The following is a 21,910-nucleotide window of genomic DNA, read 5'->3' on the forward strand; positions in this document are numbered from 1 at the left end:
CTCATTCATCTTCTGGTCCTCCAGTTCTTAGTCCAGCTATTGAGGTCTGCCAGGAATCTTTCCCTGACCACCCCTGTTCTGGGACATGACACATAGTCCCTCAGCTGTGAACCTACAACATTCCACTTGTCACACTGGATATTGTCAGTTATTAATACTTGTCTCTCTTTCTTTATCCCTCAACTCCTCATATAAGATTTGGACCATGGTAAATATTCACCAAAATGTCAGTTGATGGGTTAAACTTACTTGCTCTCATCTCCCAGTCTTTGCTGATTCCAGTTTCTTCCCTTGATTTTTCAGCTCCCTTTTTGTTTCATTTTTACCAATATTCATAGCTTTTTTCAAAACACATCCTTTCAAATACCTCTTCAGTCATAGCCTTCCCCTTCCATTCAGAACACTTGCTCTGTATTACTTTTGCCCTTATGGGGTCCTATGCAATAAGTTTAATACAATAAAAAATTCAACAAAATTTATATGTGAACAAAATAATTACTTTCCTTGAAACAGTCACCTTGAGAAATCACATATCTATTTTAATAATGTTGTCATAGCTACAGTCATTTCTGGAGCTGCCCTTTGGAGGTGATTATTTTACATTCTTCTGGGTATATTTTAATAGTAACAAATGTAATCTTTGCAGGTGCTTTTGAAAATTTGTATACAGCCAAGTCATTAGGAATGGTATTTAGTGAGTAAGACAAACGATCAAGCTGGTAACCCCACAGGTCAACAACTAAAAAGTAATGTTATTGACTCTTTCTGAACACATTTGTAAAAGGGAAATTCCAAAACTATTTTGACTAATTATGTTATTTTTGAAAAGAGTTTCTAGCATCTCAAGCTGACTACTTTCAATAACAGCACTCACTTCTCTATTATAAAGTGCTTATTAAAATCCAGTTTGGAACTTCACAGACCTGTGATTACACTGACTTACACTTGTTTGGCATTGTTTTATTGTACATTCTAGTTCTTATGTGGGGCTTCCCTGATGGCTCAGACAGTAAAGAATATACCTACAGTGCAGGAGACCCGGGTTAGATCCCTGGGTTGGGAAGACCTCCTGGAGAAGGGAATGGCTACCCACTCCAGTGTTCTTGCCTGGAGGATTTCATGGACAGAGGAGCCTGGTGGGATACAGTTCATGGGGTTGCATGTGATAGATACTGGGAATGAATAAGGCCGTGGTCCTTGCCCATAAGAACTTCCTGATCTGGTTGAGAAGATAGAAATACAAATGATCTTGTGTGAAAAAATAGATAACAGTGGAAGATAAAGAAGCAGTGCAGTGGAGGGACTGTCTGCGGGGTACAAATTCATTACAGTGTCTGTAGATCCTTCTTAGAACTGAAGGATGAATGATTAGAAGTTCACCAAGAGGAAGAGGGAAGGGGGCTACAAGAGTCATTCCAAATCTGGGGACAGAAGGTGCAGAGACTGAAAGAAGAAGTTATGTTTGGGGGAATCTCAAGTCATTCAATACTGTTAATGTGTAAAGTTCACAGTGGGGCTGGGAGAACAAGATTTGGAGACCAGTCAAGTAAGGGCCTTATATTTACCATTTTTAGAAGTTTGGCTCCCTATAGGAGCCAGGGAGAGGCTCTGTGAGTAAGATTCCCCTTCCCAACAGGATATAAACTCCCACATCCAATTAGTAATAGAGGTTTGCCTCCCCCCACCCCCGCCCCCATTTTCCCCCCTTCTTTTCCATTCTGGCATTTACCTCCTTACTGCAGGCCTTCACCACCCCGTGCCTGGACTGTTTCACAAGCTCCTGACTGGTCCTTGGACCGGTTCACCTTTTGCTCCTGACAGTCAATTTTGCACAGGATTATCAAGCAACCTTTCTTTCCTTCAAGTCTCACTCCTGTTCAAAAACCTTCAGTGGTTTTCTATGACCTGAGAGATAACCGTACCCTCCATCCCCCGCTTGTCAGTCAGGCACCTGCATAATCTGGTCCCAACCTCCTCTCCCTCCTTGACTCTGGTCATTGCTAATAATGCCAGACTCATCTACTGATTCTCTTATCTTATTTGCTTTCATGATGGCTCTCCCCTGGAATGCTATGCTCACACAAACTTTTTGTTTATTTCAGTTCTTTTCTTACAATAACAAGCCCACTTGTACCCATACCTGATCACATCCCCCACTTTCCTGTCACGAAAGCATTATTTTGGTTATTTTCTTTTACTATACACTGTGTGGTATGCATCCATAAATAATATAGTTTTTCTTTATATCTCCTTCTGCAGTTAGCTTTTTTAAACTATCACTTCACAATTTATCTCTATCTCTCTAGATAAACCTCATATTTATCTCTATATATGAATATAGTCTTTTCAATTGTATTGCATTTCATTTTTAAAATATACCATGCATTATTCATGCATTTCTTCATGGGTGGGCATTTAGTTTGTTTCCAAGTTTCAGATATTTTCATCTTACAACGGGATATCCTTAGCTGATCTCCTTATCCTATGCAAATTTTACTAACTTTTTAAGATTCGGCTTTCATCCCAGCTCCTCTATGAAAGAAGCGGCAGTCTCGGTCCTCAAAACTAGCTTGTGCATCATGTGTCTTTAGTATCAGTCCACTGTACTAGGCACACTGCTACACGAAAAAGGGCGCTTAAGAAATGTTTGCTAAATGAATGACTGACTGAATGAATGAAGGGTGCAACACAACCCATTCGATGACTCTGTTCATTTTAAATGGACTTTGGCGCTTTTGCTCCCATAGCCTTCTTTGACAGCACTGGTCCTTCACTGTCGCATTCCTCCAGCTAGCCGGGGAGTGTGTGGATGTATGTGGGCGATACCCATCTCGCTGGATGATGTCTGTCTCTCCCGGAAAGTTCACTACCCTAGAGATTCAAGTTCAGAGCCCTAACACCACCCCTGGCAGAGGCCCGGCCCGGGGAGACTCTCCAGCGCCGAGTGAGTTAAGGCGCGTCCGGACTCGACGCGGGTTGGCAAGGCTGGAGGGGTGTCTGAGGACTCATAGTAGATCCCTCCGCGCGCAGCCCGGGCCGGCGCTTCTTCCTGCGGGAAACCCCTGGGTGCCGAAGGCGGCGGGGCCTGGCCGCGGCGACAGCGGGGCGGGGTTTGCGGTGGGAGGAGGCGGCCGAGGCGGAAGGACACACGAGGCTGCTTCGCTGCACACCCGAGAAAGTTTCAGCCAAACTTCGGGCGGCGGCTGTGGCGGCGGCCCAGGAACGGCGGACTCGGGGTGCAGGGAGTGGAGACACTGAAGCCTGAGCTTCGGGGCGCCGCGCGAGGCCGTGAGCCGCGGAAGTAGGAGGAGGGGAGGAGAAAGCGGGGGCTCCCCTGTCGGGACCCCCTCCCCATGTGGATCTGCCCAGGCGGCGGCGGCGGAGGAGGAGGCGACCGAGAAGATGCCCGCCCTGCGCCCCGCTCCGCTGTGGGCGCTGCTGGCACTGTGGCTGTGCCGCGCGGCCCCGGCGCGTGGTGAGTATCCGACCGAAGGGTGCTGTCCCCGGCGCCCCGGCTCACGCCCCTCTGGCCCGGCCGGCCACCTGGGGCGACCATTGCCACCCTTCCGTCCTCCACTTTGCGAGAAGGCCGGGCTCGGCCGTCGGCGTGGAGTGAGGCCACTTAGTTCCTAAAGTTTGGACAGCCTCGGACCGCTCCCTGGGTGCGCCCCCTCCCCCTCGCCCCTCGCCGCCTGCAGCTCCCCTCCGCCTTTGGGTCCCACACACGCCTCCTCTGCCGGAGGGACGCCGGGCAGCAAGCCTCAGGAACTCCCTTTCTTGGAGCACTTGAGTTCGGGGATTTGGGAAACTTCGCCCGTTTGGCTTCGTGTTTCCTGGGGTTGGGGGAGAGCCGGGGGCGGGCTGCCTGGGACAACCATCGCCGGCCGCGGACCGCAGATGGGCTGAGCGCAGGAATGCCAGATTCTGTCGTGGAGGGAGCGGGGGCAGGGCGTCCCAACCCAGCGGCTTGCACCTTCACAGCCAGACTCAGCAATGCTGAAGGAAGGCCCACGGTGTGAATGGGTGGGTTTGGTTTGGATGGGGACGGGCTTTTGAGGCGCGCCCGAGTTCTGACGCTCTGAGTTCCCCGGTTCGCCACGAATCCGATGTGTAAAGTTTGGCTGGAGTCTTTGAAAGGTGGAGGCAGGAGCAGTGGGAAAACTGGTGTGGCTGCATGCTGAGCCACATGATTTAAAAATCTCTACTGCTGTTATTCTTTCCGAGGCGCAGAGCTCGGGCGCAGTTTCAGTCTGTGTCCAGACTCAGGAATGTGGTGTGACGATCACCAACTCCTCCAACCTGGCAGCAGCTAAGGCTGTTCTTTTGGCATGGTTGGGGGTGGGGCAGGGGCGGGTGAAGAAGAGTGGATACGTTAATTCAAAGTGGTGCCTTCCAGAGCTTCTTTTTGGTTGGATATCTGCAACAGTCTTTCAGAACACGGTTGGATCGAGGAAAGGAAATCCAATCGTATCTTACCCATCCCACCCACAATCGTAGGATCCGAATTTCTTTCCATACTGTTTCGTGGAAAGAACCTGGGCTTTGGAGCTCTGCGCTGTAATCCTGGGTTCAAATCCAGCTCTGTTGTATGAGCTCACCAATAAAATGGGAATGAAATTACCCAACTAATAGGATTAATTACGAGAATGTATATTACACTGGTGGCAGTCAAAAGGTATTCAGAAAGTCCTTTGCAGGCAGGATTGTGTGTGTGTGTGTGTGTGTGTGTGTGTGTGTGTGTGTTTGGTGAACTCTCTGCTTCCAGTGGGATGGTGGCTTGTGCATGTTTGTTGAACTGGAAGTGGCCCCTTTTTTTTCCTAGCCTAATTTGAAGAAAGAGTTTTTCCTTTACCAAAAAACCTGGTACTTGAGCTATGACTCTTTGCAAATAGAGAAAGTAATGAAGATGCTGGGCTTTAGAAAGATTTGCTCTTTGTACATTGTTAACAGGCAGTTGACATGCCAATCACAGATGTTGAAAAGACACCAAAGTTATTTATCACAGTGCTGGGTTGTTCAACACCAAACCTTTCTTGGAAAGTTCAAAGTCCATACACCTCCGGGTCCCTAAGAATTTCAGAAGTGGACCAAGATGCTGTATGATGATGAATCAAAACACATGGTAATATTTTTGCCTTTCCTTTTTCTTTGAGCGAAAGCTTTAGTAAAGTGTAAATTTAGGATAGAGGAGTATAAACAATGGGCTAGTCTGAACATTGTAATCCTTGGTCTACCATTAGCTTTAGTTTTAGTAAATTATCTTCATGTTCTGTCATCTCCTCACCTATCAAAGAGAACCAGAAATCACTTATTTTAGAGAGTTGGAGGGAATAATAAATATGTTTGCAAAGTGATTTGCTAAATTAAGTGTTTAATGATAAGACATGTCAGGAATAGGATTACTCTGACACACAGGGCTTCTCTCATTCTAGGACCTATACTTCTGCCCCGATGAGGCACTGCTCTTACTAGCTAGCTTTCAGATGGACAAGTCGAGTGTTAGTGTTAGCTCAAAGACAGGATTTAGATATTTTGATTTCTAGACAGGTGTTCTTCAGAAGCTAAACTACATGGGAATAGAAGAGATTAAAAAGTCCTTTTCTTGGTACAGATCTTGAAACTTTTCAGAGTCTAGTAGTGAAAGCTTCTTGAATCTTCTCAATTTATTATCATTGTGCTTTGCCAAGGTATCAATTATAACACACCCTTTTAAACTTTTGAGTGTTCCTGTATTTGGCTAGTGGCCAGTTGTTAATTTAAACATCACTGAGTTCCTGAAGCAAGGAGCTGTCAGCCCATCTGTCTGATTGTCTAAACAGCTACCCAAGACCACCCCTTGCTCGTTGTTTTCTTTTGCTTTGCAGTGGGAAGTCACTCCCTGGTTTTGCTGCCTGCTAGATGATTTCTCAGTTGAATTCTTCTCTTTCTTTTAAAAAAAATCACAAAGAGTAATTGTTTTTTCTTTCAGATGAAGATAAAATTTACCCTAGAACTTATTTCTTCTTGTTCTTTCTGTTTTATTATTATTTCTTTTTGGGGAGGGAGGATGAGAGTGATTTTTTTTTTTTAGTCTCTCTTTTTCCTGATGTTTTTGATTTTTTAAAAAATATCTACCCACATTCTTGGTATCTCTGTGCCATTCCCACTCTGCTGCCTCTTCTGTGAGCTGCTTATAGCCTAGAACAGTAACTTTTGGTTCACCTGAACTGTAGTCACTGACTTTAGGACCTTTAGAAAATGTTTGAATTCAGTGGGATATGCTTGGATGCTTCAGACCAGCCTTACAATGCATTTAAAAAATATCACACCCGCAGAAATTCTATTTTGCCCACAAAATTTGCATTGATCTAGTTCCCACTCTCTGATGCCATTCCTAGTGGTCTCACTCCTTACCTGGTCCACTGTGATAGAGCAAAGCTCCACATCCTGGCTGTATCTACAACACCCGGGCTGCCTCTTGCCTCAACACTCAGGGATTCTGGCACAGTAGGTCTGAGATTCCGTATTTTGAGATTCTGTATTTTTCAAGGTTTATAGGTGATTCTAATGCAGTAACTTGGTTGGAGCCCAGTGATATTTCATTATTCTCCCTCAGGTGTGTACCTGGGATACTTTCCTTTTTAATGTTAATAATGTTAATGATTTCCAGAAATTATTAACATGTTAACAAATTATATTAATAATATAATATATAATATAATATTATAATTATTAATATTAACATATTAACAAATTATTAACATATTATCCTTAATCAGCCATTCCAGTTTTTAACCCTTCTGACTCCCAAAGATTTTTGAAATTGGTGACATAAAAGCTGTAGAGTAAATAATATGTTATAATACATAGGAAATAATAAGTACTATTTCTTCTTGTTCATCTGAGCACAGTGGGTCCACATTGTCTCTTTAGAAGGGCTTCGTATATATTTGCATGATATTATTATAAACTACCCCCTCCCTTTCCTCTCTGTTATCTCTTTTTCTTCAAGTTTCATTCACATGTATCATTTTTGGACACTTGGTCCTTAATGGTTTTAGAGCAAAAAATTCTAAGCTATGATTTGAATAAGAATATAATCAGATTTTACATTATCCTGAGGCATACACTTTTAAGTCCTTCTTTCTTGACATCTCTTGAACCATGACTTGAACCTTTTATTTCACTCCCACTCTTTCCTTATTCTCCTTCTTTCCTTTCTCTGCAGATGACTTGAAGCCAAAGGGTTTTCTTCTCTACTTTTCTTTCTCTATCTGTCTGCCATATGCATTGTATTTTGGGAAGTTCACTGGTCTAGGAGCCAGAAGACCAAAATTTTTCCTCTAGGTCAGCTGTTAATTAGTCTTGTGATCCTGTGGGAGGGCCACTACTTTGGTCCTCCATTTGCTTAGGCACTTTGTTCATAATCACTGAGCCCATTATGGACAAGTTGAGACAAGAATCTCTCTCCTGTGGTCCTCAGTCTAGTGCCCTGTCCACTCTCCACACCTCTTCCATCTTTTGTACAAATGAGCTCATTTTTCCCTTCCCCAGATGTTTTATTTAAATTTGCCATTTTGAATTTCTGTGTGTGTGTGTGTGTGTGTGTGTGTGCTGGTTTCTTCTCTCTCTTTTTTTTTCTGATCACTTCTGCAATTCATAAAGGTCACTTTTACTTTGGAATTTAACCTCAAAGATGCTGGCATCCACCCTCTGCCTCTCACTTGAGTTGCCTCTACTGCTTCCTGTATTACTGTATTATTATGGCAGCAATTTCTATTATTTTGTCCAGAATTGCCACGCCTTATTGTAATTTGGACATTTTGAGGACTCTTGGATTATATTATTTTTAAAATTACAATTAAAAAGACCCTTTTTTATACTGGAGTATAGCTGATTAACAATGATGTATAGGGCTTCCCTGGTGGCTCAGTGGTAAAGAATTCACCTGCCAATGCAATGGAGACATGGGTTTGATCCCTGATCAGGAAGATCCTACATGCTGCAGAGCAACTAAGCCTGTGCACCCCAACTATCGAGCCTCTCTGCTCTAGAACCTGGGAGCCACAACTACTGAGCCCATGTGCTGCAGCTGCTGAAGCTGGTGCGCCCCAGAGCCTGTGCTCCACAAGAGCAGCCATCACAGTGAGAAGCCCATGCATCACAACTGGAGAGTAGCCCCCGTTCTCTGCAACTAGAGAAAAGTCTGTGTAGCAATGAAGACCCAGCACAGCCAAAACTTAATAAATAAAATTGTATAAAAAATGATCTAGTTACAGGCATACAGTAAAGTGATTCAGTTATACCCATACAAATATCTTTTGTTTTTCAGATTCCTTTCCCATTTAGGTTATTATAGAATATTGATCCAAGTTTCCCTGAGCTTTACAGTAGGTCCTTATTGGTTATCTACTTTAGTAGTATGTACATGTCATTCCCAAATTGAGGATAATTTGTTTAGATGATTTTTTTTTTTGAGATTTATTTCCTTGTGAGCTGCATATTGTAAACTTGAACTAGACCGAGCAGATATTTACATTTAGTATATTTGTTTTTTTCCCTCCAAGAGGGTTCCATTGAAAATCACCATCACCAATAAAAAGCAAAAGGTGACACATGGTAAGTACATTTTTCAGAGAACCACAGAGGGTGAGTTATCTCCAGAATGAAATTTGTTCCTTGAGGGCAGAGACCATGTCACACGCATCCCTTCCCTGGCCTGTGCCCAGCATGTGGTCAGCCGGGCAGCAGGTCCTTCCTGGTCATGGCACCTGTGACTCCTGCTCTGCCCGCCCCAGCTTTGGGACATCCTGGAAGACAGGTGATGGTGAGTCAGAGATGTGTCTTTACAGTCCTTTCTGCTTTGAAAAGATCAGTTAAAGGTGGACCCCACCTATACTTCTTATGCTCTCTCTTTTTATTAATTAATGGGTAGTTGAAAGTTTCCTCTTTGTTGACTTGTTTGTTGGGAGGAACTTAAAAAATTCACATAGTCCTTCCATCTGTCCCATGGTGATTCTGACCCTCTTAGAATATCCTGGTTAAGGTGTAGCCTACCTTTTTTCTCCTTGATCACCTCTTCTGACAGACAGCTCCCTCCTTCTGGAGGCAGATGAGTCTGGATTTGGACAGCTGTAATTCTTTGAAAGATCTTCTTATACTCAGTTGTAATCTTCCTCCTTATGACTTGCACCCATTGGCATCTTCTCAGGAATTTGTCTCAAAGAGTCCTGAGCCTTTTGTGTTAGGGATCCAGAGGTACCCTTTACTGAACTGACACCCAGCCTTCCGTAAAAGGAGTTAAACCCAGTGAGGACCTTGAAGATGATCCCATCAGAGGTGATTGCTTGGGTTAATCATTGGAGCCCTGTGCGTTTTGTACCTCCCTTCCCAGATGGCAGTGGTGGGAGGGCAGTATTTGTTGAGCAGTGTGTCCCCAACCTCTCTTATAAAAGAACACCTGGGGTCTTCTCCTGGAGATTCTGATTCAGTGAGTCTGGAATAGTGTCTGTGAATTTGTATATTTAAGAAATGGCCAGGTAACTTTTATACTAGGGATGTTTTGGAATCACTGCAGAGAATCTAGGAAAGCTAAGGGCTTTTTTGTTTTGTTTTTGTTTGTTTAGTCTTTGAAAGTGCTAGAGATGGGTTGCTTTGACTGTGGGTCCTGTGGTCACTTTTTTTTCCCTTGAAAGTGCCTGCTTCTTATTGAATGCCTAGCTCACTAGGGAGAAGAAAGCCACTCTGGTATCCTCAAAAGGCTAATAAAATTATTTAGTTGTAAAAAAGTGGGGTTTTTTGGCAGTCTTAGGACTGCCATGTGTGTATCATGTATGACTTTGGTGGATGCCTCCTTATCCCTCCATCAGGATATTACCTGAGATGCCAGAATACATAAAAGTTCCAGTTTTCTTGGTGTCTGTTAAGGAATTCTTTCCTTAGCCCTTGTGAATGATGCTGTCTTTGAGGATGTCTGTCTTGTTAACCCATGAACACATATCTGGTGTCAGGGATTTCCCTCAGATATGTTAGTGAAAAAGATATAAAGGTCATTCCTCTCAGGCAGTCCTGCTTTTGGGGTGTCTGGGCTGCTGCAGCAAATACAATAAGGAAGGTAAGATAAAGGGGGTCTGGAGGACTTCTTGAGCAGAATTGAGCAGTCTGCAAGAAGGGGCTCAGAAATGCGCCTCTAACAAAGACACTTGGTCTTGCTGTTCGTGATAGGAAGAAGGAAGTGGCTTCAGATCTGAAAGGATACGCTCATGGCCTCTAGATGGGACAAATAGCAGTGTTCGTTGGCAGTGGTAGGAAGTTGGCTGTAGGTCTGTTCTTTCTTTTCTCCTCCCCTGGAGAACCAGCTGTGTGGCAGAAAATACACTGTGACATTAAAAAGAATAGTAAAGCCAAGAAGCGGGGAATGGTACAAGCCATAGCTAGGAGTGAGCAAAACAAAGCAATTATTGTATTAATTTGTTTATATATATAAATATATAAATTTCTATATAATACTCTAGTAGGAGCCTTACTTAGCTCTAAGCCCTGAGCTATAAGATTTATTATCTGTGAAGCTGTGCTGTCTTAGTGGTGTGTTAGGGAGGACTGTGGTGTGTTGTCAACCTTAATTTCTGTGTTTCCCCTAGCATCACATGGTAGGCAGTAAGGGGATTCTACTTTTCTAGCTGTGTAGGAGTCTTTGACCAAATGGAAGATAGAGACCTGCCCCCAAGGAGCTGACATCATCATGCAGACAAGACAGATGAGCACACACAGTTAGGAGCATGAAGTACAGTTACTTAGTAACTTATCTGTAATGGCTGAGAGCTGTTTCCTGCAGTCAGAGTGACTAAGAGCTCTAGGGTCTGGGGGGAGTAAATCTAGAAGCACCAGGGAACAGCCACCCCCAGCTCACCCCTGCTGGGCTTGTCTGCTATTCTCCTCTTTCTCTGTTGGAATTTAAAAGTATCAAAACTTGACTTGGGGGAAAGACAAAGAGCGCTTTGTTTGGTGGGGGTGTAAATATAAATTTGGCACATGTTGTGGTGTCTATTATGTCTGTTAGTGGGTTTGTGGCAAGAGAGAGGGCTGTGTTCTCAGACTTGGATGCCTAGCCTGATCTTGGACAAGTTAAGGTGGAAGTATCTCCTTTGGAAGATGTGGTTCTCAGTGGCAGTCGCTGAAGGAACTTCTGGTCACAGTCAGGCAGTGACTGAAGTGCAGTGTGGACACACCCCGAGTTGCTGCCTCAGGTGGCATTGATTAATCATGCCAACATCTCCCTCACCCTCTTGTGCTTGTCTTGGCAAAACCCTGTCCTACCGGCTCTTCAGAGTTTGGGCTTTACTGGATGATTGAATGAACTCTTAAGGGGTTCATTTTACTGTCTCTTGCCACTCTTGAACTGTAGGCCAGTTACCACAGTCCAGCTCTGGTTCCCTTGATCTCCCAATCAGGCGGTGAGGGGGCTGTGTCTCTCTTCCCATTGGACTGAAGGACCTTCCCCAGAGACCTCTAGGGCAGTTTCTGGTCTTCAAGTCAGTTCTGTCTGCAGGATATTGGCAGTGACTCTAGTTCTTTGTATCAACCAAACATCATGCCAAGATGGAGTCATCATCTCACAAAGGCGGGTTGTATCCATGGGCATTGTGAAACCTGTTTCTGGGTTAAGAGTAGTGCTCTCACCTCATATATTTATTTATAGGAAGAAAGCCTTGGTGTATTTTGTGAGGTAAGGAAAACATGATGATAATATTTTGGTTGGACTCAGATATTGTCTTCCTAATAATGTGATATCTTTTAACAAATAGTATCCCTTTAAAATACAGTTTTGCTTGCTGACTGAAGTGTATACAAGAAGCTGTGGTTACATTCTAAAGTATACTAGCTCATTCAGAGACAGGTGCACTTTAACATTGGTATTTGCTCCTTTTTCGTCTCTTTTCACTCTCATCTCTGTTTTGTGAGGAGATTCTGGGAGGCTTTTAAGCCTCAAAGATTAAATAATCTATTTTAACTAGTACCTAACAGGGAGAGGTTGCTATGCTGGCTTACTTATTCAACATTCCAATAAGAGAAAAATTGATACTGTTTAAGCACTAATACGTTGTGGTGAGTTTCTGAATATGAATAGTCAGAACACTAGATAGTGTTAAATTGTTAACTTCTCTAAATGGTAAAGTGGTATGCTGCAAAGAAACTTTTGTTTAATTCTCTGCTTTCATGTGTTTTTGTCTATAAAGTGCAGAGACTCACTGAAGTTAGAGGACATGTATATTTTGATTATTACTTTTTACTGTTTTCTTTGCTGAGAATATGCCTTTATTTGCTAGATCTTTTTAAATTGGAACATGAAGGACATTTACTTTATTACAACATTTAAAGCACTCTCTAATCTTTATGAGGATTATTAGAGAAAAAAAATGTCTGTAAATCATGCAGGTTTGAGATGTTACTATATAAAGTAGTAACAATATGTCATGGTTCCTGTGACATAAACTTTTAAGAGATTTAAGGAAAATTTGGTTGTAACTGAAAACAAACATTGTAACATTTAAAGGTAGGTTTACATAGCAACAGAATTATTCCTTATGTTTACATGTAATTAACTCATATTTATGCTTTGTTGATTTTCTCTGGCATCTCTACAAGAATTTTTTTGGCCAGGAGGTATTGGGCTTCACTGGTGGCTCATTGGTAAAGAACCTGCCTGCCAGTGCAGGAGACTAGTTAGATCCTTGGGTCGGGAAGATCCCCCAGAGAATGAAATGGCAACCCACTCCAGGATTCCTGCCTGGGTAATCCCACGGACAGAGGAGCCTGGCGGGCTACATACATGGAGTCACAAAAGAGTCGGACACAACTTAGCAATTAAACAACAATTTTTCAAGTAATTATATTTAAAGGTGGTTTAGGAGTTCATCACCAGCTTGATAAATATGAGTTTGAGCAAGCTCTGGGAGTTGGTGATGGACAGGGAAGCCCGGCGTGCTGCAGTCCATGGGGTCACAAAGAGTCGGACACAACTGAGCGACTAAACTGAAGGACCTTTGAAAAGTATAAGAAAAATCCACAGTCACACCACTGTTAATATTCTGGTGTACATCATTTGGTCTTTTTATCAACTCTTAAAAATTGTAGATTTATAATGTATATACAGTTTTCTGTTCTGCCTTTCTTTGATTTCTCCTTTGCTTTGGTTACATATTTGTCTCCATCATTTTTTTCCCTGCATAAATGACACTTTATAAATGCCAGATTTTAAATCTGGCATTTAAATGCCATTCTGTATAGATGATCTTTATACAGAAATTCCCCTCTTTAGGATATTTCTATTAAGCTGGATTTCCAGAAGAGAAATTACTATGCCAAAGAGTGATTTTTAAAAATTGGGAAATAAGCAGAAAAACATAAGAGAAAATTAAAATCTCCAATAATCCCATCACCTTCCATCAAAACCCTCACTTAATATTTTGTTACGTTTCATACAGTTGTTTTTCTGTGCCTCTTACTGTAATTAAGATTTTAGCATATTATAGTTTTACAATATACTTCTGTACCACTGAAAGTATTGTGAACACTTTCCTATATATGTAAATAATTTTTTTCTTTATGTTTCTTTCTTTTTATTGAAGTATAGTTGATTTACAATATTGTATTAGTAGGGCTTCCCTGGTGGCTCATTGGTAAAGAATCTGCCTGCAGTGCAGGAGACCCGGGTTTGATTCCTGTGTCAGGAAGATCCCCTGAGAAGGGATTGGCTACCCACCATATTCTTCCCTGAAGAATTCCATGGACAGAGTTGCTTGGTGGGCTACAGTCCATGAGGTCACAAAGAATCTGACACAGCTGAGCAACTAACACTTTTGGTGTACAGCAAAATAATTAAAAGAGAATATATATACTCTCATTCTTTTCCATTATAGTTTATTATAAGATGTTAAATATATATATATTTCCTGTGTATAAATATTTTTTAAAAACATGGTTTTAAAGTCTGCCTACTGTTTTATCTGAAGATTCTATTATATTTTATTTAAACTGAGATCAAGTCTTGGTTTCCAGCTTTCATAATTATAAATAATGTTGTGATGAACAGTCTCATGTGTAAATAATGGTAGGAATATATATTTTCTTAACATAAATTCCAAGAAGTCAAATTATTTTATCAAAGATGATGGACCTTTGTGTGGCTTTTGATACACACTGCCAAATTTCTTTTCATATAGTTTGACCAAGTTATACTGTATTAGTTGAATATGAGACTGTCCATGTTTCTAACCATCATCAACACTGGTTTTATTTTTACAACTCTTTAACAATTTGGTAAGTGGTAAATGCTACCTCATCTTAATTGGTCTCTCTGCTTGCAGTGATCTTGAATGTTTTTCATGTGATCAGTGGCCGTTTCTATTGCCTTTTCTTTTTATTTATTTTGGTAAACTGTGTCTTTTATTCATCAAGGTTCTTAGTTTTTGGTTACTGATTTGGAATACTTCTTTAAATATTAAAGGTATTCTTTTTATCTTAAATGTGTCAAAACACACATGGATACATTAAACTACATAATATCAAATTGCTACCAGTATTGATATATCAAAAATTACTTAATAGCTTTTAAAAAATCCTTTGAATAGCTTTTAAAAAATCCTTTGATTTCTAATGCGCTTTGTCAATTTTCTGTGTATTTGTTAACTGGTATTTTCTGTAATTACTTTAAAATTCTAATCTGACTGTATCATAAATCAACAAGCTGTCAGTTGTGTGTGCTCAGAAAATACACGTTTACTTTAGTATCTTATAAAAAGATACTGGAGGAAGAAAAAAAAAAAACAGTCTATTCTGAAGCAAGCTCTGTTTTTGGGTGGTGGGTGGAGGGTAACCTGCTTCTGTCTTGTCTTTTTAGATATCCAGGATCTTGGAACATCCCTGGAAGGTGGACCTGATATTCACTGCTAAATCTGGCATTCTGACCTAATTTATAGTTGTGCAGTGGTCTAGCTGATCCATTTGGTTAGCCAGCAGGATGACTAAGATTCTTTCTCCTCTCTCTTCACCAAATTGATTAGTTGTGGGATAGAACTGACTCAATCAACCTGTTGTTTTGGCACCCCAGGAACACCACCTGTTTCTTAGATTTCTCCCTCCAGCCTCCCACTGACCTAGCTCAGTGCTGTGTGCACAGTGGGTAGGAGATCCTTGTTGTTGCTGAAGAATGTTGCAATAAAGAAGAGTAGATTGCTTTTTTTCCCCACGCTTGTATGTTCTTAAGGCATCCTGCTGCTTTTGACATAAGAGTTCCAGCTGAACTGCTGTATGTGGCAGCTCTGTGGGTCTTAAGTGTTTGATTCAGAGTAATTTCAGGCAATATGAATGCTTTCTTAAGTATCATTGGAATTTACTGGGCTGGTTGTTTGCCAGCTATTACCATATTTAGCATGAGGAGACCTGGAGAACAAGGACATTTCTGACCAACCAAAGAAGGAAACCTCTCTGAAGGATTGCACCTTTTTTTTTTTTTTAAGGTATAGGTTAAGAGAATTGCTAGAGTGAGATTCCAGTTTGTGTCCCCTGGTCTTTGATATTCTGCCCCATCCACAAAATTAACTTATGGATGGGAAAAGAGGTTTGATGGTGAAGCTTTTTCTCACCCTGAAGTCTATTTATACTGTTTCTGGGAGGAAATTAGAGAATTCTTACTCATAGACTGCACCGAGAGGCTTAATCAGCAGGTGAAGTTGTTGCTTAAAAACAGGTTAAAAAACAGTTTTATGTTTCTTCTTGAAGCCTTATTACTTTTCTGCTTTGTCATGATCTGAATTTATTTTGGCCCAATCCTTTTCTCCCTCCTACTTTTGAAATTATCAGCCTTCTCTCTGTGGCTTAAAATTTCTCTGCCTCAGTTTTTCCATTTTAAAGATGAAGATAGTATTTGAAAGGACCACTCAGTGCAATTAACATAAAACATAAAACGACCCTAACATTTACATAGCAATGTGGAGTTTACAGAACACTCTTACACAATTGCCTCCTTTAATCTCACAAAATCTTGGTTGAAACTGAGCCTCTGAGGGGTTAGTTGGCTTGTATACCATTGTTTAACCCTAGATAATAAGTGACAGAGCTGGGACTTAAACTTGTGGTTTGACTTTTAAAACCTCAGCTTTTTTTTTTTTTTCTTTTTAAATGTTTAATTCTTACTATGTGTCATTCTCTTAGGGCTTTATATATATATTTTCTCATTTAATTCACATGGCTGTCCTTTGAGGTAGACAGTAATTAGCTATACTGCTGCTGCTGCTGCTGCTAAGTCGCTTCAGTCGTGTCCAACTCTGTGCGACCCCATAGACGGCAGCCCACCAGGCTCCTTGGTTCCTGGGATTCTTAGCTATACTACAGGTAAGGAAATAGGAGCTTAGACTCATAGCTTTGGGTCTTGGGGCGAATAATAAGGTGGTTAAAGGATGGAGCCAGGATTCAGACCTCTGGCTCTTGGGCCTCTGTAGTCAACCATGGCACTTTGTTCCCATTCATACAATCATGCCTCATGACAACCTTTGAGATTGAGAGTAGGGGAAACAGACCTGTAACGTGCTCAGGATAATGGAATTAGTAAGTGGCAGAGTTGGGACTGATTGAATGATTGGTTTAGCCTACTTGTCTCCATAACCCTTACTCTTTCTATACACTCAAAATACATGTTTTTAATCATTGTATATTGATAAGATTGTCAGTTCATTGAACATGGGAGCCAGCTGTTAGAAATCATTGGTATATTCTGAATAAAAGGATTGATTTTAGTTGGCTAATGGCTCTGGCCTTTTCTCAGTTGATTTCTGTCACCGGGACTAGCAGATTGAATTTGGGTTGAGAGGCAGGGAGTTCCAATGAAGGGGGTCTTTAAGCCAGAAAGGGCCACAGTTATGAGCTCTTCAGAAGCCTGCTCTCAAGATCAGTGGCCCAGCTCCTGAGGGCTCTGCTGGGGGACATTTTCTGTTTGTGTTTTGAGAGACTTCTTTTGAGAGGGAGTTGTCAGCTCAGAGGGAGAAAGGGTGGGGATACCCCAGGCTCTTAACTCACTGCCCTGTGTCCCTGTTTCTTAAGCACTCTGTGCCAAGATTTCATTATTTTTAAAGTGAAGGTAATAGGAGCATGTAGTTGCTCGGCTTGTTAGGAGGATTCAGTAAGTCAGTAAGTGTTACATTCATGGCATGTAGTGAGAGTGCAGTAAGTAGTAGTTACTGGTGGTGATGTTTTGTGTTGCAGTATAGACTGGCTTTTTGTTGCTTTCACTTCTTTTTAATCAAAAGTGGATGAGTGATTCAGATCCTTGGTGAGAAATAGGAGCTTCATGTTTGCAGCATGTAGATTGTTCACTGGTTTCCTGTGAGCCTATAAATATTTAGGGGTATTGTATTTAAGTCTGTTCCTTTAATGGGGTATACTTCCAATTTGGAGAATTTGTCTACCATACAAATTGTATTGATAGGTGCTGAATCATTTCCCCTTATTTATTAACCAGACATTTGTGGTTGGATTAGTTTAGTACAGAAACTATGATTTTTTTTTTTTTTTTGTCTGAGATATAGCTTTGAGGAGAATATCAGAGGGACACTCTTGTTCCCCCCTTTCCTATGACATGATAAACATCATCACGTGCCATCTGGTGTCACCATGCATTTGATGCTTTAATTAGACTTATAGCACCAAATGAACTATCTCTTTGAAATAACAGAAGTACCTCATGGTCTGTTATTACAGCTTTAAGGGCTCCCGGAGATTTTGGAATCTCAGACTGGGAACCGCCCATCTAGTCCATCCTTGATTTACAGATGAGGAAAGCAAAGCCTCCAAACTCATTAGTCAAATGATGTATCAGTATGTTGACCCTCTGTTTTTGAAATCTGAGAAGGGACCAGTGAAGCAGTGGGAAGGGTGGGGTGGGGGAAAAGTGTGGCTATGTTGAAAATGTCAGTGATAGCAGAGAAAATATTTGCCTGTGAGACCCTGCCTGTCTCTTTGGACTTCTTTGTAGTGGTTAAGACAACCCAATGGGGCTGGAGTCGTTAGTGATTCAGAATTGGATTAGCCGGGACTGGTGGAATTACTTTCTCAGAAAATGGTTTCATATTTTAACATTTGTTTCCCATGACAGTTTGCTTATTCTCAAGTTTTGGCAGCCACGAGCAAATGGTTGTCAGGTTTTTTTGTTTTGTTTTGTTTTGTTTTAAGACAAAACTCCAAATTTTATTTTGCCAATTTAGTAAATGGTATTCTACCTACCACTCCTTTCTGCCCCCTCTGTAATTATTTCTCAAACTTTGTTTTTCAGTTGTGGAAGTACTATGAAAGGTTTTCTTTTATAGTCTGAGATATTTATAATTTTGTGTAAGCACACTGTTTACAGAAAATCTAAGTGGTGCATATGTTAACTCAAATACCCTTAAAACACTTAAAATATTTTCCAATAACTTAAATCTCCCCCCAAGGGCAGCTGCAGCCACTTACATTAAAAGAGAGGAGGTATATACTAAGGGTAACAGTTATTTGAATATAATTAATGTAGATAAATGGGAATGTCACTTTGGAGGAACTGGAGTATTTGCATCAAAGCTGACTGGAGCATGCTTCTTCATTAATAGAGTGAACAAAACAAAAAACTGCCTTCCTGGAGCTTATAAGAAGTAATGGTAGTTTCCATATATTGAGGGTTTATTATGTGACAGATGCTTGGGGGAAAAAGTGCTACACCTGTTTGGCTTTAGACTGCACAGTAGGTGTTATAATTCCTGCTTAGTGAAAGATTAAGGCATGGTCATCCAGCTCGCCTAGTTAGTGATATAGGCCAGTAGGTGATGTGGACCAGGAGCGGGAACCCCCTTTGCCTGACCCCAAAGCTGACACATTTACTCACTGTAAGAGATGCCGTTGTCTCTTAGGTGGAATCCTGTAGCCCTACAGATAATGTAACTTTGGGTTTAGTAATATTTTCTGCATTAAATTGACTTAAGTTTTACTCTTCTTACCATCCTACCTCTGAATGGACACTTGCATAATGTGGAAACAATTTAAATGTCAAAATTGCATTCTGAGGAGTTGCAGTTCTTTCTAAATCTTCTTGAAAATGGGAAGGATAGATTTATATTTGTTGTAAACCAAGGAAAGTGGTTTAGAATTGCCCTCCTGATTACTTCTTGATCTTAAAAGAAATTCTTTAGTAGATTAAGACTAGGAATGAATGTGTAGCTCTTTTTTTTTTTTTTCAAAGAAAAAAAAACATTTTGGAAGACTTAGAATAGCAATTCAGAGTCCTATGTGTGCCAGCCTTTTAAATTGCAGATAGCTTTTTCTTGACTGGGCACTTGTATTCTTATTGTATCTTTCTGAAAGGGATATAAAAAACCATGTATTAATAAAATGATTGGAATGCCTCAGCATATGAAAGTGGACGTAACCAATTACTAAAACTGCCCAGGACTAACCTATCTTGGCCTGGGAACTTTGAAATTAACTGTGTGTAGTGTTTCTACATATGTTATTACAGAAAAAGCATGGAGATAACCTTGGCTTTTCTTCTTTTCTGTGAATCTTTTTCCATATTATCTCCTTTGTCACTGAAAATTGGTGGTCATCTATAATAACAGATGAGAGAAGTATGTTTGACATCAACAGATAATCCCAGATAATGCCTTCTGTTTTAAAATGCACTCCTAAACACGCGTGCTCAGACGTGTGGGTCTTTTCAGACACAGTTGACTTTCTCCTTCAGATTCAGTTGTGTTTAGCAGCCTGTTGAATGGTAAAGGACAGAATGCCCAGGATATGAAGGATGATGAGAGAATAGTGACAGTAAGGGCTGATTATTTATGACTTTAGATGCCCTTCCAACTCCATTTTGATGTTCACTTTAGCATAGCTGCTGAGTTTTGGAGCCAGTTAGGCCTTGCTCTGAGTCTCAGCTAAGAGTATCATGCGAGTCACTTCGTTTCTGTTAAGTCTCAGTTCCCAGTTTTATGTAACAGGAATGGTAATAATAACTAACTTGCAGGATTGTTTGTATGTATTGGAAACAGCATACTTAATTGCTTGGTTCTGGGTACAAAAATAGGTGCTCAAGTACAGGTGGCCCCAGAGTTTAAACTTGATTAGCATCTTGTCAGTTCCTCATTTGGAAGATGAGTCTGGGAATACTTGTCTTGTTTTAATTTCTTTTAATGATTCCCTTTGCACTGCTTCATTGCCAAGGCAGGATTATGGACCAACTGAAGAACAGACTAAAGCACTATCATCTGGTAATGTAAGGTTTACAGGATTAATTGTGTAAATTAAAAGCCTTTCTAATACTTGTATCTGCCCAGTTTACAGCATCTTACTCCTTTCACCTCAGAAGGAATTGGTTCATAGAAAAAAATTGTTTAATACTTCAAGTCAGAGTCAGGGAACTCTTTCAATAAGGAGGATCTACTTGGTTGGCTTGTTTGTTTCCATCTTTCACCCCGGAGTCTTCATGGAAATCAGGTTTGAAATGTTAGAAGCAGTGGCTTTCAGCATTGGGAAAGCTTATCTAATCAGGCATGTGAAGTGGCCTATGTCAGATTTCTGTGCCAGAGAAGGCTAGGGGAGGTTTAGGAGATTATCGCTCCTGCTTGTAATTCCTGGGCATTGTTGAGACACTAGGAGAGCAGTGGGGAAACATTTAAAAAAATTTTGAAGTTGGCTACACCAGCCTAACACACATAATATATCCCATCCCCATTTAGGCTGGTCTCATTATATAGGTTTATGTGATCTAATTTAATCTCTTAATTGTTTATCATTTTGGGGCCAGATGGTAAAGATTTTTTGTTTCATAGAATTTTGGATTTACATACAATAATATTTTACATTAAGTAGTGCTTCCTGGCTTATCATCACTTTTGTAAACATGATCTTATTTGAGCCACCAATGAAATCAACTGAGGAGGAAGGGCTATTGATTTTTACAGATGAGAACAATTAAGTCTCATAGCTTAAGGGAACGCCTCTCAGTCACACGCTGAGTATATGGCAGAGCCGTGATTGGAACCCACGTCTGATTTCTAAGGCAGCTCTTGTTTCATTATATCACGTTGCTTGCTCTGTAATGTCACTAACTCTGAGTTCTGTCCCCCGTGATTTGAAAGGATCCTCTTCTCTTGTTTGATTAGTTGTGTCAGTTAGAGCTTGACAGCAGTGAAGCAGAGGTTGAGGATTCTTTCCCCAGGCGGATCAGTTAGCTTTTCTTAAAGCTGTCCTGTGCCTGCAGTAACCATTTGTCCCTGTTGCCTGGAAAGGATGTTGATCCAAAGTGAAACGGGCTGGAGAGTGTGGCTAACTCATCTCAACCCATCACAACTTCCGTATATTCTGCCAGTGAGTACATATTGTGTTCCTTTTCATGCATTTTATGTGTTCCGGTGTCTGTTTCATAGTATTTTTTCCTCAGCTGTTTTTAATGTCTCAAACCTTAGTTTAGTTCTCCTTGAATGGCCTGAAGTGTCTTTGTTGTTCCTTGCCTGCTAAGTCACTTTAATCGTGTCCAACTCTTTGCGACCCTGTGGACTGTAGCCCACCAGGCTCCTCTGTCCATGGGATTCTCCAGGCAAGAATACTGGAGTGGGTTGCCATGCCTTTCTCCTTGTTGTTCCTTACAGCATGGGCTTCTCCTTTGTGTAATTTTATCGCCCTTGGCTTTTCTCTCCTTAATCATCATAACCTTAAATTTAAACAGAATGTAAATTGTGTATACAGATAGGTGTGTCGGTCTTGCACTGTCACTTATGTAAGTGTGTTTTAGCATTTCTTTTTTCCTTTTGATCAAAATGAGGAAATAGAAAATGTTTTGTTATGGTAGTTTTATGCATACACCCACAAGGAAATGCATAGCTAGCTTCTGTGGGAACTGTAACTGATACATTTT

General features: G+C 41.0%; 1 protein-coding gene across 1 annotated transcript in view; it reads left to right on the forward strand.

Moving 5' to 3' along the window:
* The first annotated feature begins 3,150 nt into the window (after nucleotides 1-3,150).
* NOTCH2 (notch receptor 2) overlaps nucleotides 3,151-21,910 on the forward strand; it is a 170,132-nt gene continuing 151,372 nt past the window's right edge. Inside the window, exon 1 of the mRNA XM_043877037.1 lies at nucleotides 3,151-3,475. Within this exon, the coding sequence (XP_043732972.1) occupies nucleotides 3,403-3,475 (73 nt within the window). The 5' untranslated portion in view covers nucleotides 3,151-3,402. The remainder of the gene's footprint in view (nucleotides 3,476-21,910) is intronic.

The sequence above is a fragment of the Cervus elaphus genome, chromosome 20, assembly GCF_910594005.1.
Source record: "Cervus elaphus chromosome 20, mCerEla1.1, whole genome shotgun sequence".
NCBI classification, from domain to species: Eukaryota; Metazoa; Chordata; class Mammalia; order Artiodactyla; family Cervidae; genus Cervus; species Cervus elaphus.